Source organism: Guyanagaster necrorhizus (assembly GCF_019112545.1).
Source record: "Guyanagaster necrorhizus MCA 3950 unplaced genomic scaffold BT62scaffold_14, whole genome shotgun sequence".
Classification (NCBI taxonomy): domain Eukaryota; kingdom Fungi; phylum Basidiomycota; class Agaricomycetes; order Agaricales; family Physalacriaceae; genus Guyanagaster; species Guyanagaster necrorhizus.
Window position 1 is genome coordinate 295,602 of NW_025064893.1, and position 16,592 is coordinate 312,193.

Consider the following 16,592-nt stretch of genomic DNA (forward strand, 5'->3'; position numbering starts at 1 on the left):
TCTATCCATTAAATTATTACCAACCAAGTTTCAAGATTGCCTTTTCTCATATGATCTTGGCGCATCCACTGGCCAAGTCTGCACACGGGCTCTTTGAAGCTAATTTGTGTGCGGAATTCCGATTCGAAAGAAGTTCATCCCGGATCCACCCCCGCCTGTCGATGCTTGCACGACTACGATCGCGCAATATCATCCACTATAGGCTGTTATCTGGGGACTTGAGGCGGCAGCGACAACAGTGTGTACAGAGGGCAGTGGGCAGCCCTTTGCGGAGCGGAGAAGGGTGGGCTGAGGATGATGGACGATGGGCTACAGAACAGTGGCAGGGTGCGACTGGGAGAGCAAGAACAAGATAGTAGGTAGGTAGGTAGCATTATACGGCAGTGTCCACGCGCATTCCATTGGCCAACGACTCTGAGAATGGTACCATCTATGTCATCTATGTAGCAATCTGATATTCGGTGTAGAGTTGTTCTTGTTCATCTCATGAAAAGGCCATGCTGCTCCCTATGTACTACGAATGATAGCCTTCTACTGAACCTCGGTAGATCGTAACAGGATGCACACGAACAAGCAGCCGGAAGCCTTCTATGCAAACATGCACTCGTGCGGTAATATTTGCATTCAGGGAGCACACAAGACTGAGGTGGAGACGTGAGTGTATTATTTGATAGGATAATAGAAGTGCGCACATAAATAGAGAAATAAATAGGGTCGCCTAACAGAATATAGTAGAATGAGAGGTAGAACACATCCAATACCCCACGCTTACCTCCATTGTAATAGAAGACACCAGTCGCAGCAACCATAGCACTGTAAGTGGCGGTCAGATCGATGTAAGAAGAAGGAGGTAGTCGCTACATACTACAAACTGCCTGTCATGACGATCAGATTAAGTTGAGGTAATGACCAGGCAGCTAACCAAGTAGGTCCGGGCGCCATCACGCCTCAGTGAATCTAAAAGCTCACTTTCGTAACGACGTGGCTTTTCCAGGGCATTGTAGACTGGTAATAAGAATTAAAAAGACATTAAGGAGCAGCTACGAAAATTTGGGGAAAAATCAGAAAACGGATGTTTCTTTGAGGCAAAGCACCTACCAAGACGCCTAGTTTTTAAAATTAACCATCCTCGGTATTCTTTGAATGTTGCAGAGTATCTGAGATTCGGCTACGCGGGTAAATGTTAGCAATGAATCGTTAAGATGGACTACACATTTACCTCCAGTATTCAAGTAGCTCAAAACCGACAGGGTCGATAGAATTGTTACAGCTGCCCCGCTGATACCAAATACAATGAGTAATGTCCTGCGAACAGACCGTCTGTGATCCCAAAGGCGATAGGCGCGCATCATGATGTAGGCTGAAGTTCGACAGTCAGTAAAAACCTGATAAATCCAGACCATCGTGCAAACCCACATTGCGAAGTATTGGCAGCGATAATAGCAGAAATGTAACTCAGCCAAATCCGCTGTTTAGTAGGTTGCGCCAGGTGGCTCGTCACTAGAACTATAGGTGAGTAATATCCCAGGGCTATGAAGGGCATTTACGGACCATAAATGCGGTATATCAACACAGCTTCCGTAAAGTAACGATTCATTAAATGGACAACTTTCGTCAGGCAATGGTCCCACGACGTTAAAACCCGCCGCCGCAGCTACATGGTCGTCAGAACCCAAAGCAATTAGTGTGATGAACTACATGAACATACCAGGTATATATTTTGAAAAATAGCATTTGAACTTGAATGGGAACGGTAGACATTGGGTACTATGTGGAAGCAAGGTAGGGGTTAACGAATTCGCACTCGTCATCATCAATGACACAGATCGTTGAAACTTGATACCTAAAAAACAGCCTCTGTGATGAATCGAATGGGGGGCTCCATCAAAACGCAAAAATAGATAGACAGCTGAAAGTGTCCTCCACATCGATATCCCGTGGATGGTCATCAATAAAGGATGATGCCGTGTAGATGTAATGTGTGCTGTCCTCGTCTTTAAACGTGACTCCGAGTCAGCGGATTGAGATCCTCGGCATAAAGGAAGACCATAAGACTAAGACACGAATGTGAACTCAATTACGAGGCGACCGCGAAGAACAAGCGTCTATCTTCTTGTTGATCAGTAGGAGCATCAAACCGCACCCAAGGCAGAGAGAAAGCGGCTAAACGGCCGGCCATCCATTATCGACATCAGCAGAATCGAAGCAAGCTCACAGCATGAGAGCGAGTGCATCTGGTTGATGTGCCGAGTGCTGTTCAGGGACAAAAAAGAAAAGATTGTCATCAAGTGAAAGCCTTTTTGAGGAACCACAGTTCGTCAGATTTACTGTTACAAAGGGTAGTAGTGCACTGACTCATGTGGGTAGCATTTGGTGGTGAAGAAAACTTAAACAGAGCGGTTACAGCGGCCGAGTCGGCAATAGCTGCCGGACTTTTCGGCCGACTTCAAGTGTCTGCGGAATTGCGACATACCAGTTAATATCAACACCGTGACCCATTCATATTAGTCGCTCTTCAGACTACCAAACAAGTCAAGTGATGCGAATACCATGCAATGTATTGCAGCGTCGAAGACGTCAATCAACCCACGTAGGCTCAACAGACCATCGTGGCCGCGGAAAATATTTACCTCCCTCCAAACTCTCCGCCTCCATCCTCAGCTTGACCGTTCTGTGGACCTTGAAGCCTTCCTGATACTGCCTAGGTATATGCCGAGGTCGACCTCTATTCATCCTAAACATGTCAACGTGAGTCCTAATTCCATTTCTCGATGATAAAGGGACACCTACGTGATCGCCTTCGCCCATGTATTATCACCCTTCTGATATCGCAGTTTTGTAGGAATGAGTTCAAGAATCCACCAGCCAGGGGCTATTTTTAGCTCGTCGTATATAGGACATAGCGCGTCGAGCAAGTCTTCTTCTTCTTCATTGGTAGCATAAAGCGGCTTCGCAACAGTATCCATGGCCGGCCGAGGGGGAACAACGGGATGCAGATGCGTCGGTTCCATCCCCAGACGCTTCAACAGCTCACAGTGGAACATGATTCCCGTATTGACTAGGAAACATTGCCGAATCATCCACCTCAACGGTATTCGTGCGAGGTTATGCCGAACTTCATTGGCTACCGCACCTCCTCCAACATCTGGATGGTCCATAGAGATCATCAGTCTTGACGGGGCACCGCTAAGGACGGGACACAAACCGCAGTGACACCCAGCGAACCACACCTCTTCCACGTCTGTCGGCGTATCGGCATGTACACGATCGTACTCCGATTCGAGTTCCCTCAGCGATTTAACACGAGTAGAATGGGATCTAGGCATCTCGCCTTTTTGCAGTCCTAATTTATGTTGCACGGAGCATGTACGGTGCCAAAATGCCGGTAAGAATCGTATCCGGTGCTCATCCAGAGCAAGGGCGTGACGGAAATGCTTGACATGGACGTTGGACGTGGTAAAAGGAAGACGGCGAGGGAATATCCCTACAGCACCAACGGTATCCCTGACTAAGCAGTTACTACGGGTAAAACACCATAAGAGAGCAGTAAAGACCAAACACCGAGAAAATAAATGTCAACGTCGATAGAAAAAGCCTTTTTGAATGCGGCGCTTTGCTTCCATCCCGTTTCATCTTCTCGGGAATACATTTTGTAAGCAAACGGCACTTGTTGATGATTCGCTCTAGGCAGTAGTCCGACCTGGAAAGTCTGAGTTGACGGTAAAATGGGACCATAACGAAACTCTACCTTGTGAATCCTATTTTTCCAAGGGTTAGCATCAAGAGCTGAGAAGATTGTCGGAATACGCACATTCCGGCCAACGCTCGGGCAGTCTAAATATATTTATATTCAGTTACGTGACAGCGGTATCGATGGCCTCGAGGCACCCACGTATGCCCCACGGGAGAACCTGAGGCTGGATGGGCATTCGGCGCAAATGTTGCAGAGTGAACCGGATACACACCCAAATAAACAAATCTTATCCCCGGCTTCATCTGAAAGCAAGTTTCATCATCGGTTTCATACGGGTGAGCGGAAGACTGACAATTCTGCATTAGAAACTCATATCCAGCTAAAGCAGTAGGTCAGACATGAAGACATGGATTTGAGGACGTAGCATACACATGACGTGAGCGTCGAGGTGAATGCCAATCATACTATCAACGACCTTGGTAATCTTGGCAGTAATGGGCGAAGCCACCTCAGGAATCGCATATGTCCCAATGCCCGACTACATATACGTTAGCTAGGTAAAATTATAACTGGTGCAACGTACTTGGTAATACACCAATTGCTCCTTGGGATCATCTTTCTTCAGTGTAGAAAAGAAATTCACGACATTGGAGTTCTGGCAATATACACAGTTAGCGGCTTGCCCGCTCTGAGTAGTCCCCGATGCACATCACTGTCAAATTGGTCCCCTTTGCGCAGTATAAGCAACAGTTTTCAATGAAAACGTTTACAACATACGTACCGGTCCCATCAAAACACAAAACCAAGGTCCTATCGGAATGACTGGGTGGTATGATGTCTTCGAGAGAGCCTGAAAGGCTGTTGGACCGGTTAATACTGAACTTTGTTATTGAAGTGGACTGCGACATGATGATCCCAGAGAAAGAATAGTGTAGTCCAGATGGCAGTTACATCTGGCCAAACAATCGTTTCAGGAAGAACTTTGCCGCGGACGGTGATAGCGCAGATTTTGCCGCGAACCTATATCATTGCGACGGCCGTTTCTGCAATTTTCAAGGAACAGGAAGGCAGGAGGGGACTGGCGTATGCATGCGACATGGTAGAGGGAATGAGAGAGAAAGGCGCCACAGCAACACGCAGGGACCTCAACAACCAAACACGCGTCAATAACTACCGTTCTTCGGACTGGGAAGTATATTCAACGCTTTCTGTGACGTTTGGCAGTATATCGCGCGTCGTTACCAATACCTTTGCGGGCAAGATTGTTGTGAAATTATACGTCAATCGTTTACAAGTTTTTCAGTCCATTTTTTCGGACGTCGAACTCTAAACCCCAATACTAGTCACTTCCCCATGCATTCAAAGCGCAGTCGGTGCCATGCAATCCATATCGAGAAGCAAAAAGTTTCTTCTCGTTGAGATTCGGTTTTCACGGCTTTAATGTCACATTCTATTTATATATTTTTACTGCTTACCTTATACTTTGACATTTTCGTACCTATCGACTTGACTCGGAACCCCCACTGTCCCTACTCTGTACGACGGAATATACCTTCCTTTCGAGTCCAATACGCCTCCTTCCGAATCATCAGCACATAAATTCCAACATTTCTACATATGCCACTTGATACCACAACTAGATATTTGACTTTTCTTCCTTTGCTAGTTTTCTATATTTCCTAAGTATGGTTACCTTGCAAACCTTTGGACTCAACAACCACTTTTCTTTATCTGTTCGTCTTCTGTCATGTTTCTTCTAGCCACACCATCTCCGTTGGCCCCAGATTCCCTCTGCATTACGCATTACTGGCACAAAGAAAAATGACAGGTTCCCAGAGCCAATATAAAAATGAGCAAATCAAAGGAACGTCCCTTCCTTTCAATCATCCCCCCCTCCCACTAGTCATTTCATTCCTTCATCAAACGGTGGCTTTCATGCGTTTTCATCTCGCGTTCCGTGACAGTTGATTATTCTGTTCTAGAACAATGGCGCCGGCATCAAAAAAGACAAAAACAACCTACTCCAATGCAGGTGACATTGATACCTCGTGATTCAGTGACTCGCCGACTCAGATGCGTAGGACGTGAACAACGACGGTGATAATAGCAACGACAAAAGTGAGCACGACTTCCACCCCTTTGAGGTGGGATTCTCTACACAAAAGGCCACTTCTGCTCTGAAAGCTTGATCATCTCAACAGGCTTACAGTCAAGAGTTCTGGCAAGGCTTGCCTGATCAACATCATCTGAGCCCTTGCTCACGGCAACTTGAAAAGCGGGACAGCAATAAGATCAATGCGAGCAACAATTGATTTTCTGGGAAAATATGAGTCAAGGAAAGATGCCGGCGCTTATCGCTACGGATACAGCGTCCGCTTCAGTCACCTAAGTTGACCGGCGTAAGGCCAGGACAAACAGGTTACTGAAAACTCTGAAGGCCGGGGACACTGGCGGCTGCAGGTAAGATGCATGCCGTTGATAAAGCGGTGTCTCAGTACTGTCGTTGATACGTTATGACTGAAAAACAAAGGGTAGCCGTGCATGAATCACCCCGCTAAAGGATAAATGCATAGGGGGTTGGTAGGCAAAAGAATGCTCTGCTTAGCACGTACAGTATAAGGGACCTTTCTGAAAGAACGCCAAAATGGAGAGTACAGTATGCGTTGACATTGGAGGTAAGTATGCTCGTCAGGTATTAATGACTCGTAACTTCGGAGATTCCGCTGGTCAGAGCCTTCGCTCGGGGAATCTCCTGAGAAAGGGTGTCACCGATGCAGCTGGTATAATGAAGAACAAAATGAAGCGACGAGGGTGAGAGCGGCAAAAGCGCTGATTATAGAAGGATAAAGATGTTGACGAAATAACAAATTTCCCTTTTCCTAAACAAAGTTGCCGACCACCTGATATGCAGGCGGTCGCTCTCTTCCCCTCCCAAATTGACTTGGAGACGGCATGGTCCGAAACGATAGTGGTCCATAAATGCGTCGATGGGACTCGGTGGAAGGTCCAAACGTTGGCTTCGAGATCGGCGGCAACGCAAGTCGGAGGCTTCGGAACCGATATCAGCTCCCTCGTCTGGCACCGCTGTCAAAACATGCGCGAGTGCGAGACATTCGGATGACGGCGGAGCTTCTGGCAAAGGCTCGAGGAAGGGCCTGAAATGTGTCCCCGGAATTCGGCTTGCCAACGAATTATGAGGGAGCTCAGCTCCCCAGCCGGGCTGATAGCAACCTTGCGCTTTGAAGTCAAGGTGAGTAGCCTCATACCATGGCGAGGCGCATGCAGGAACGCAGAGAGGATATCAATACGGAGAGAGGAAGAGCGAGGACAGGGGGACAGGAGAGAAGCGACGCCGTATAACTTGCAGACTCGCGATGATGTCGCATCTTGCCATCTGGGCCACAGACAAAAACTCAAGAACATAGAAGATGGATCTCCCGACATGTCTCTACGCTGAGTAGAATTACAGCGAGGAGCATGAATGCTCGTATCAAAAGGTCTGCGTCTGTGGCACGACCCAGTCAGAAACGTCTTATGGAGTAGTCAGACAAATTCGCAGGGCACGAGAAGAAAGGAAGCTCACGATAGGTGCCGCTTCATAAGAGGTAGACAGCTAGCTTGTCATTGTCAAAATGATTGAAACCCACCGCTTCACTTCACACAGGTCTGTATAAGGCGAAGCGCGGGTTCAGGCCCTTTCTCTGGGCTTTGGCAATTTCAGACAAAAGTCTGGCACGTTCTTTCAGTAAGGTCACGGTCCTCAGATGCTCGTCACCGTAGTCGGAGTCGTAAAGCGCCTATATAAAACGATCAATTCCGTACAATGCAACGATACAGGGATAACTTACGCTTTGGTTACTGTTTGAGTGCATGCTCCAGTGTGCCCCACTAGACTCAAAAGATTCGACTTCCCGGTTCTGGTCCACATGCTCAATCGTACCGGAATGTCTGACAGGCACCGTGACATGTGTTTCCAAATTTTGCTCCTCGTGGAACAGAGACAAGGACATTCGCAAAGGTGAAGGCACCTCATGAATGCATCTCGGAGGCGTACGCGGTGAGAGTTCTGGCGTACCAGCAGAGTTGTGTGAACTAATAGTCGTATTAGACTCGGTGGCTGACGCGCCCATCGGGAGAAGAGAGCTTGTACACGTCATCGTTGTCATCGTCGATGGGCTATGCGCGTGTCTCTCTGCCTGTACGAGTCCAGCCTGCTGTCCAATCCAGCATAACGCCTCCGCGACGAGCATGACCTCAGCACACTCTCCAGTGGCCAGCTTCCTCGGGTCAACGCCACTGAGACCCATGTCATTGTCCTTGAGAATATCGGTCTCTAGGATGCCTAGAAAGATCTTCATGCAATGCACTCTGGCACTCTGAGCCTCAGCACGCCGAGCGGGGGATTGCGACACGGCTGCCTGACGAATACTGGTGGGCAGCGGGAGTCGTGAAGATAAAAGGCATTCTAGTATGGCAAGGAGGAGAGAAGGAGTAAGATCGGTAGGGGACTCGATGGGTATTGGGATTCGCAGAGCGGTGAGTAGCTCGTTGAGTTGGTTCACCAGGTCCATGTTATTCAAACTCCGAATTGTAACTCCGCTATCCCAATCAGGCTGTTACCGACCTAATGCTGAGATCTTTATCTACGAATGTTTATTCCCTGCTTATCTATCTCAACTGGACTGGAGTATCAGTTGTGTTGTCAAACGAATAATCTAACAAATTTTCTGCCTGCCGACAACTTCTTCAGTGGGCAGACTGATTCGAGTCTATATCTTCACTACTTCCTACGTTTTCGAAAATCTTTTTCGGGACCCGAACTTTTTTTTCCTCTCTTGCGAGACCTGAATCTGCTCCGTAGCTTTCGGATTACGTGCATGGAACCTACCTCTTGCTGTCTCTTGCTTCTCAGTAGCACGCGAAAATGGAGATTCATCGATATCGACAAAACCATGCTTCCTTTCACCATCTTGGCCGACCCTTGACATATTCTGGTACCTCATATGAGTCATGTCATGGTCCCTACGGTCCCCCTCTGGTTCCGTATATATCTTCAGGGCATCATTATGCCCTGGCCGTGCATATTTTGTCGAATTCGCAACTTTCGATCCCCGAACTCATCGCATTGGGAATCATGGATCCTGCCTCACGCATGGTAGCGGCGTACCACTCTTCCTAGGTCCATGTACCGAATTGTAGTCCAACCTTCCAGCATAAGTTACCTTCCACAGCGGAGCACATGTGCGTACTCTACTTTGCCACCCTCCATGAGTCATCTAACTATCCGCTTCGAAATCTCGGTACTCCTTCGCTCAGTTTGATGACCCTGCATGTCTCCGTCCAATGGTTTCATCTTCATCACTGAAGACTCTTCGCGTTTTCGGGCACTTGGCGTCCGTCGGTCATCGCATGGAATAGAAGAGTTCTCTTCGCAATGTCTGCAGCTTCTTCGGAAATAGATTCAGAACACCCTTGTCTTTCTCTTGATTGGCTACAGATATCTTTCCAGGTCTACCGTCGAAGCAATCCATGTCTTTTTCATGAGGACTCGTCTGATTTCATTTCACCCATCCGTCCAACCCCATCCCTACGCACGAGGAATTCTAGGATTTGTGAACAGCTCATCTGCATCTACGCGCAGGTCTACGGCCTTAGCATAATCAGGGGCAGAAAGACTATCATCATCTAGTGCATGCACATCTCAGAGGAAATACATGCATATCCTACCCTTTGATCGATATGATCTCTCGTGATTTCTCCGAAGCGAAAAGCAATTTTGTCTACTCCTTCTACTGTCTCCCGACCAGTCGTTGACCTTGGCGAGCAAAAAGGATGGACAAACCGGAGATGATATTCGCGATACGCCTTAGGTCCGCTTCAATGCGACATCACGGACGCCGCAGGGATCGGCGTTTCAGTGGTAACGGTCCCCCCGAGGACGAGTCGGGGGATGACGATGTGAAGGGAAGGGCGAAGACGAGAAAAATACTACGACTCTATTGCCGGGTCGAAAAATGTTCTCAGTGAATATCAAGGCAGATCCTCCAATCAAAACGTATCCATATGCTCCAGAACTTGCCTCCTTCCTCAGTCTCATATCTACTGTGAAGAGCCTATATTCACTGCGATCCGTCCCTCGAACTCGCTCACATCTTGATGGGTCGGCGTTCGGACCTGCATCTCGAGAATCTTAGACCGAACGTTGGAACGACGGGCTCTCGCCTGAGCTAGACAAGTCAACGCGGAAAGAGATCAATTAATCGCTGGGGAACAATTCAAGGGTCGCGTTGGCGAGAATATATCATAATTATTTCAAGCACTAAAACAGCGAACCTGAGATCTGCTGTTCTCCACAAGATGGAGCTAGAGATCGGTGTTCGGGTAAGAGTAGGCTACGAATCTCATACCGGCCGCCTTTTTCCAGAACTAGAGACGACTTTAACGTTGGACGGTGTGATTCCAACGTCTCCAAGGCGTCAAACATCCAGGAAGGAAGCGGTCTATGGTCATTATGAACGGTGGCAGTCATAAGTACTGGTAATATCTTTTGCCAAGCTATGCCGCGGACCTGACGACACCCATCTCCAACGCTGACCTATGACGCGCAGACCCTTCTTCTGATTCTTATGATCGAAAAGGAACTTGTGGAGGCCGAAAACTAATGGAAAACTTTCGTTCCCCATTCCTCGCTCGACACCGTCCGATATCAGGGCCTTTCAGGTTTCCAATTGCGCTCATCCCTTTGATGGGTGAATTGGGGTTGGCACCTGAGCTTCTATCATGCTGAACTAGAAGAAGGATTCGGACTACACAGATCCATATCTGATCATAGCATACGGATTCTTGCACCATGAGGCGGCTTGGTTATGAGCTTCTTATGCCTATAGGCAAGCTTGGAGGTCAAGGTAGATTTTGATTTTCAGATATCTTGCTACGAGATCAAAGCCTAGAGCTCATAGTGAGGACCTTGATGATCACTGTGGTTGACTGCAGCTGATGGCTCAGATGCTTCAGTTGTGGGTAACGGAATAAATTTGAATACACTAAGGTCCTCTTGTATCTATGCATGTGCTGAAATTCGGCTTCCGCGGCACCGGTTCCATAGGTTCCATACCTATGTAATGTGCCTTATCAGGTGCCGGTTGTCCAGACAATTTCCTCTGATGGTGGCGTATTGCGTCGATGACGACGCTTGTAGTCAAATTGAGAGTGTTATAGTAAGAGTACAACATAAAGAGCGGAAGTCGAATTACTATGGTACAATTTTGTGCTAAAAAAACGCGACTGTAACTACGAATATCACCCCGAGATACCTCAGGTTTACACTGCTACGCCATTAGAGACGGCCCTGCGAAATGCATACTGAACACCGCACGACCTGGCCATACAAGAAAGAAGCTCACTTTTGAGGATAATAGTAAGAATCGAACGGGAACTCGTTACTCGGATCCTTTAACAACGGTCAAGCTAACGAAAACGATAAACGGGAGAGAAATACCTTAGAAGTTGGACTGACAGGGCTATTATCCCATTGATCCACGTCTATGTGGCCCATGCTTGGCATCCGTGTACCAAGATGAAACAAATTTGTGTTGTTGGTGGTCGTTCCCTGCTTATCAGTCCCTTTGCCTCGCACGATACGCCGGGTGTTTAGCCTGCGCGCGCGATGGCCGGTAAGCTGCGATGAAAAAGAAAAAAAAGAACTCTATGCGCACGTTGCCATGAAGGATATAGCGTAAACTGGACGAGACATCAGACCTATGACCAGAATATGGTTTCATTACTCACGTTTGCTCAGGATGAAGAAACTCGCGACAAAAACTAAATTGGCGCGCATGATGTTATACTAGCCAAAAACCATCAGACATCAGATGTGCTAAACATGTGGGCGCACTCACAAAAATCACGGTCGACAAACTGACGGCACTTTAAAACTAGGATCAGTTTTATTAGATTCAATGCTCGGCATATTGGTCACCTAGTTAAAGCGCCGGTATTGATTGCATATAGGACAAGGCTATTGACCAATGAATCCGATCTGCTCAGTGGTGAGTACGAGATGCTGCGGAAATATGGTTACACACTTGTGGTATCCAGTTCTCAGTTTGTTCAGGAAATAGCACAGTGATGCGGCGGTAACCACATCAGTTAGAACCCCAACGCCCAGAGAGGTGGATCCCAGAGCCTATGAACGCGCATAAGAATAGGCATGGTCGTGTGCACAAAAAACCACCGACCCGAAGATCGATAACCTCGAAGACCCCAGTCAATTGAAACCTAGAAGAGCTTCAGATGCCAATTAAACCAAAGTTGAGTATCAGCATACGCTTTCAAGGTGAACGCTGGATCATTTGAGTGAGAATTTTTATATACAATGCAAGGGATGAGCTCACCAATGGCCAGGCCTCCACAAACGCAGATGTAAGTGAGTATGCTTCCATACAACTGCGGATAATTTGGGGTGACATACCCAGCTGGCCATACGTTAATAATAACTAGTAAACAGGGTCATCAGATAAACAAGGAACCAAAAGGATCAATGAATGAAACTTACGATGATGCCGGTGATAAACTTATTGTGTTCACTGACTGTAGTTGAAAAGTGAATCTCCTTGGGGTTTTAGGCCGAGAGACTGCCACCCACATCTCCACACTCGCAACGCGAAGGATCTATACCCGAATGGTTAATATGCGGTAACTGCGGAACGAGTGTCACGAACGTTTTTACCATGCAGCCCACGACGGCCTGGCTCGGGCATCAGGAGGTGAAGGGATAGGTGACTATACGCAACTCACTCCAATAGTTTGCTGCAGCTTTGAGGAAGAATGAACGGACTGAAGACGGGGGTCCAATTTGAAGCACTCACAATGAATGACCTAGGTGCCAGACGATGTGAGCTAGTGAACAGAGCAATGATGCTAAATGACGCACCAAGTCACGGTTCCCTGCGCCAAAGCCAACACATTCGCGAAATTCGAGATAGTATAGTGATACACTACGTGTCCGATAAAAGCTTGATCGGTAGTTTCAAGGAGTCTGTCGAAGATATGGATAAACAACGGCGCGTATTGTTGGAAAAGAAACACGTACAAAATGAGCAAAACCTGTGAGACACGATTTCAGCAGGGGGGGAAAAGAAGAATGGAAAAATCGAGATATGCACCAGCCCTTTGTAAACCGGCCGATCAAAGGGAAATCTCGAGAAATAGCTGAAAACTTGCGCGAAGAGGATTCCGTAGACACAGCAAGCTACGGCGAATCCTATGAGGACTGCGCCTAGTGTAGTGTTGATGTTCAGTTCCGAAGGTGACGCCATGGCAGGCGAGAGGAAGAGGTGACCCACAGAAGCAAAGGGAAAGGGCAGGGGCAGGGACCTTCCGGAAACCAAGCCTAATTATGTAGAAGAACGGACGGTCCGAACCTGGCAATCGGTGCTGCACATGCACTCTAGGAGAGACTCGTGGACCGTAGTTATTTTTCCCTGTCCTTCGATCGCTATGGAAAATCAAGTGATCCAAATGAAATCGGCTACCGCTTGCATCCCGATTGATGTTGAGTGGGTTCCTGTGCCCAACATGGCACTAGCGTTGATGGCTGAAAAAGATTTCGATGCGCGTCCATTGAAAACGATAGAAGCCTAGGATTCATGTAGTCGGGGGCAGTGTGTGAACAGAAGGCCTGCTGTGAATGTTTGAGTGTTCCGCGTTGATGATGGACCTGAGTACGGCACGGTACCTGACCACTGCCGGGTCCGACATTGGCAATGGCAAAGAAGACAAGACAAGCTCATCTGTATGAAAGCCGGACATGGTGCGCATGTGGAATTCCGTCTGGTACGTCTGAGATAGCTACAAGTCTTAGATAGCGTTTTTACACGGGACAACTACAAAATTGTCCGTAAAATACACACATTATACTCTAAAGTATGCTCCTCCATCGCGGTTATGCGGGCAGGATCCACTCGACGCATAAGATAAGATAAGAGCTTGCAGATCCCGTTTAGTTTGTAGTTAAGTAACCCTGACTCGGATGCGAAGGCATTGCTATTGGCGGCTGAGAAATCCAAATCAACAAATCGGCTTCCATAGCAGAGCGGATGTAATAATACCTCTTGAGCTTGAGTGCTCAGTGGTTCGTCAGCGTCTGACATTACGGAAACTTCCTGATGTATTCCGATGGTTAATTGAGTCTAACACAAGATCGATTAAACCAGAGGCTTGTCAAATTAGATGAGAAGAACCTTTTGCGTTTGCGATTGCGATCTCAGCGTCTGTGGTTGAACCATGTAGAATGCGTTGCCAAAGAGATGAGCTGTCGGACTTTCAGTCCCCATTTCTCTGTCTGTTCCGCGTCCTTTTACGATATGCCGGGTGTTTAAGGTACACATAAAAGAAACGGCATATACTGGAATAGAAACCAAGATCAGCGCACAAGAGGCCAAGCCAAATATAGCTCACATTTGCTCAAAACAAAATAGAAGGCCATAAAAACGAAGTTCGTAGGATACAAGTCATACTGTCCATGTGGTTAGGACGTTTCTCGCTAGTTCATATTTCCTGTACTCACCAATACTAAGGTCGTAATGCTGATGGTGCTATAAATATGTTTGGACCATATCAACCTCCGTCATACAAGGACATTCTCACTCTCACCGACCTCGTCAGAACGCCCGTGTTGATGGCGTAGATGGTGAGTCTGTTGACAACAGAGTCTGAACTGGATCATTGACTCAACATGAGTGTTCTTTCATCACAGGGTTGGAATGGCTCACTTCTTGTAACCTGTTCTTAGTCTCCGCAAGAACAAGGATAAGGAAAGTGCAATGATTATATCAGTTAAGGCGCCGGCGCCGAGGGAAAGCGAGGCTAGAGTCTGGAATAACATAATTAGAATCGCTACGGCATTCAGAATTGGCGAGTGCTGACCTTCAAGTTCGATATGTACATCAATTTGTTCAGCTGAAAACTTAACAAGAAGATCACATGTCAGTCCAGGGACAATTCTGAGAAAAAGGATAAGATCTTACGCTCGAACAGCATATGCTTTTGTAATCAGGTGGGTCAGCTAATCTCTTTCAACGGTTCCGAAATTAGAGGTACCTATGGCGAGCCCTGCTCGGAACTCGGCAGTCAGAGTGGTCATGGAGGGAATATTTCTAAAGCGTACCGAGTTGTCCATATGTCAAGAAGAGCTGTTTCAAGAAATGAATGTCAAATGACATGGATATCTCAATCGATCATGACTTACAATTAAGCATGTAATGGGAAGATTATGTCCGCTGACTGGGTATCATCAAGGTACATCCCGAAAAGACAGGACTTGAGACTCTTACATCGCCATACACGCATGGCAAAGCATCTGAATACCGAACCAGTTAACAAGCCATGATTGGGAGCACATGTCGCCGTACGTTTTAACAATAGTACCCACTACGACCTATTGAAAGACATTAATACTTTGCAAGGCCGATAGCCATTGGCCGGTACGTACACCCAAAACTAACTGAATCTGTCAACAGCCTCTGTGAGTCATCATCACTAGATGGAGAGAATGACTTACAATGAGCGTCCAAATCACGTCTCCGAACAACAAAACTTGCGGTGACATATAATTTCTTTTGGGCTCTGTCACTCGAGACTCATCATGCAAACTTGATGTCACGCACGATATCGTATAATAATACACGCAATGCCCAATAAACGCCTGGTCGACAATTTCTAATGACCTATACCCGAGAAATCAGCGGATCGCCGTATCATGGCGAATATCATCCGCATACCAGATAGCCGCCACCTGTCCATGAGCAAAATTAACGGACTGCAGGTTCGAAGGAGAGACGTGGTCGCACCAGAAGTTTATAAGCGGGTGCATCAAACGGATACCGTCGAAAGTACGAGAAAGCCTGTATACATAGCGCCCCGACTAATGCACAGGAAACGCCGAACCCAATTAATGCTGCGCCGAGGGTGGAATCGACATGGATGACGCTGGACATGCTGAGATGGGGGGAAGGAAGGAACTGTATCGGAAGGAGAGATGGGAACGCTGGCGACCACCCACGGGTTGCAGGGAATCAGCGCGCTTATGGAAGTTACTATATAATCTTTTCCAAGTTCCGTGATGTCAAGGTTCGGCACCAGTGTACTAAATTCATTTCATACTACCGAATTCGAGAATCTTGCAATGACATCCTCGATGGTAATTAATCCGCGTAGCACAATCTTTTCGGGACGTCGGTCATTAAGCAACGAGGACTGAAGCGCTAGGGTCCCGAGTCTTGAATATACATGAGCCAATCGTCGCCGCAGTCTACCACCTGGGAACACCCATGCGTCAAACGGATCGGACTGGCAATAACCAAAGCATCACCCACAAGAAGTTCTTGGTGTGATGCGAGATGATGCGTGGACCGGAGACAAGAAAACGCCTCTGGGCTCGTGAGATCTCAACGCACACCACACCAATGAAAAGCAGGGAAGCTGACAACAAAAATGAATAGAAGCGAGGGATTATTGAGGAAATGTCACGGATTCTCCTCCTTCTGACCCGGAATAACTGACTTCTGAAAGTCGAAAACATATCCGGTAGGCCTGGACGGTCGATACAATCTTAAGTTAGGAAAATGCAGGACCGCGTGGCGCGCATCACCGCACAAGATCCGCTTACGGGAAGTATGCCCTAGTGCGACAAGTTCAGGAAACAGTGAAATACATATCTGGGCGTTACAATTTGAGGTTACTATTGGGGTCGGTCGTCGTGCATTCACAACTTGAGCGCAAATTTTCCAACTGAGGTTCTGACACCCGAATTACCCATGGGGATCAGAAGATGACTAGAGCAACTCACCAGAGATCTACGTGATTTAGCCGTAATGTGATGATGAGACACCCACTCTGA

General features: G+C 47.4%; 4 protein-coding genes across 4 annotated transcripts; all 4 read right to left on the reverse strand.

The window, feature by feature from the left end:
• Positions 1-2,577: 2,577 nt before the first annotated feature.
• BT62DRAFT_896256 (uncharacterized protein) lies at positions 2,578-4,602 on the reverse strand (the record flags this gene model as incomplete). Its single annotated transcript, XM_043183252.1, has 12 exons — positions 2,578-2,734; positions 2,791-3,145; positions 3,206-3,504; positions 3,555-3,709; positions 3,808-3,834; positions 3,893-3,911; positions 3,966-3,996; positions 4,047-4,073; positions 4,124-4,232; positions 4,278-4,349; positions 4,403-4,422; positions 4,476-4,602. The coding sequence occupies 12 exons, from the start codon at positions 4,600-4,602 to the stop codon at positions 2,578-2,580; spliced, it is 1,398 nt and encodes a 465-aa protein (XP_043039030.1).
• A 1,925-nt stretch (positions 4,603-6,527) lies between these two features.
• BT62DRAFT_994539 (uncharacterized protein) lies at positions 6,528-8,265 on the reverse strand (the record flags this gene model as incomplete). Its single annotated transcript, XM_043190471.1, has 5 exons — positions 6,528-6,931; positions 6,961-7,147; positions 7,278-7,307; positions 7,357-7,491; positions 7,543-8,265. 5 exons carry the CDS (start codon positions 8,263-8,265, stop codon positions 6,528-6,530), a joined length of 1,479 nt encoding a protein of 492 aa, XP_043039031.1.
• A 2,749-nt stretch (positions 8,266-11,014) lies between these two features.
• On the reverse strand, positions 11,015-13,011 carry BT62DRAFT_1006510 (uncharacterized protein; the record flags this gene model as incomplete). The annotated part of the gene is made up of 20 exons (XM_043177253.1): positions 11,015-11,042; positions 11,098-11,144; positions 11,193-11,349; positions 11,410-11,434; positions 11,483-11,540; positions 11,593-11,620; positions 11,673-11,732; positions 11,779-11,879; positions 11,932-11,971; positions 12,021-12,036; positions 12,088-12,099; positions 12,165-12,189; positions 12,249-12,279; positions 12,339-12,364; positions 12,423-12,440; positions 12,491-12,508; positions 12,562-12,571; positions 12,627-12,731; positions 12,786-12,799; positions 12,859-13,011. 20 exons carry the CDS (start codon positions 13,009-13,011, stop codon positions 11,015-11,017), a joined length of 972 nt encoding a protein of 323 aa, XP_043039032.1.
• A 413-nt stretch (positions 13,012-13,424) lies between these two features.
• On the reverse strand, positions 13,425-15,859 carry BT62DRAFT_161573 (uncharacterized protein). Its single transcript, XM_043179891.1, has 20 exons — positions 15,544-15,859; positions 15,475-15,488; positions 15,361-15,420; positions 15,255-15,309; positions 15,186-15,203; positions 15,106-15,131; positions 15,028-15,053; positions 14,943-14,977; positions 14,862-14,886; positions 14,795-14,806; positions 14,722-14,737; positions 14,621-14,660; positions 14,467-14,567; positions 14,352-14,411; positions 14,262-14,289; positions 14,153-14,210; positions 14,016-14,099; positions 13,936-13,965; positions 13,804-13,884; positions 13,425-13,748 (listed from the first exon to the last, which is right to left on the reverse strand). The coding sequence occupies exons 1-19, from the start codon at positions 15,688-15,690 to the stop codon at positions 13,832-13,834; spliced, it is 888 nt and encodes a 295-aa protein (XP_043039033.1). The 5' UTR covers positions 15,691-15,859; the 3' UTR covers positions 13,425-13,748; positions 13,804-13,831.
• Between the last annotated feature and the right edge of the window lie 733 nt (positions 15,860-16,592).

What these genes read in the sequence shown, in the direction of transcription:
- BT62DRAFT_161573 (XM_043179891.1), bottom strand. Translation starts at nt 15,690, where the DNA reads ATGTCCAGCGTCATCCATGTCGATTCCACCCTCGGCGCAGCATTAATT. An exon ending in GTGTATTATTATACGATATC is followed by an intron (nt 15,310 to 15,360) that starts GTGCGTGACATC and finishes AGAGCCCAAAAG; the next exon opens with AAATTATATGTCACCGCAAG. An exon ending in GTGGGTACTATTGTTAAAAC is followed by an intron (nt 15,054 to 15,105) that starts GTACGGCGACAT and finishes TTCGGTATTCAG; the next exon opens with ATGCTTTGCCATGCGTGTAT.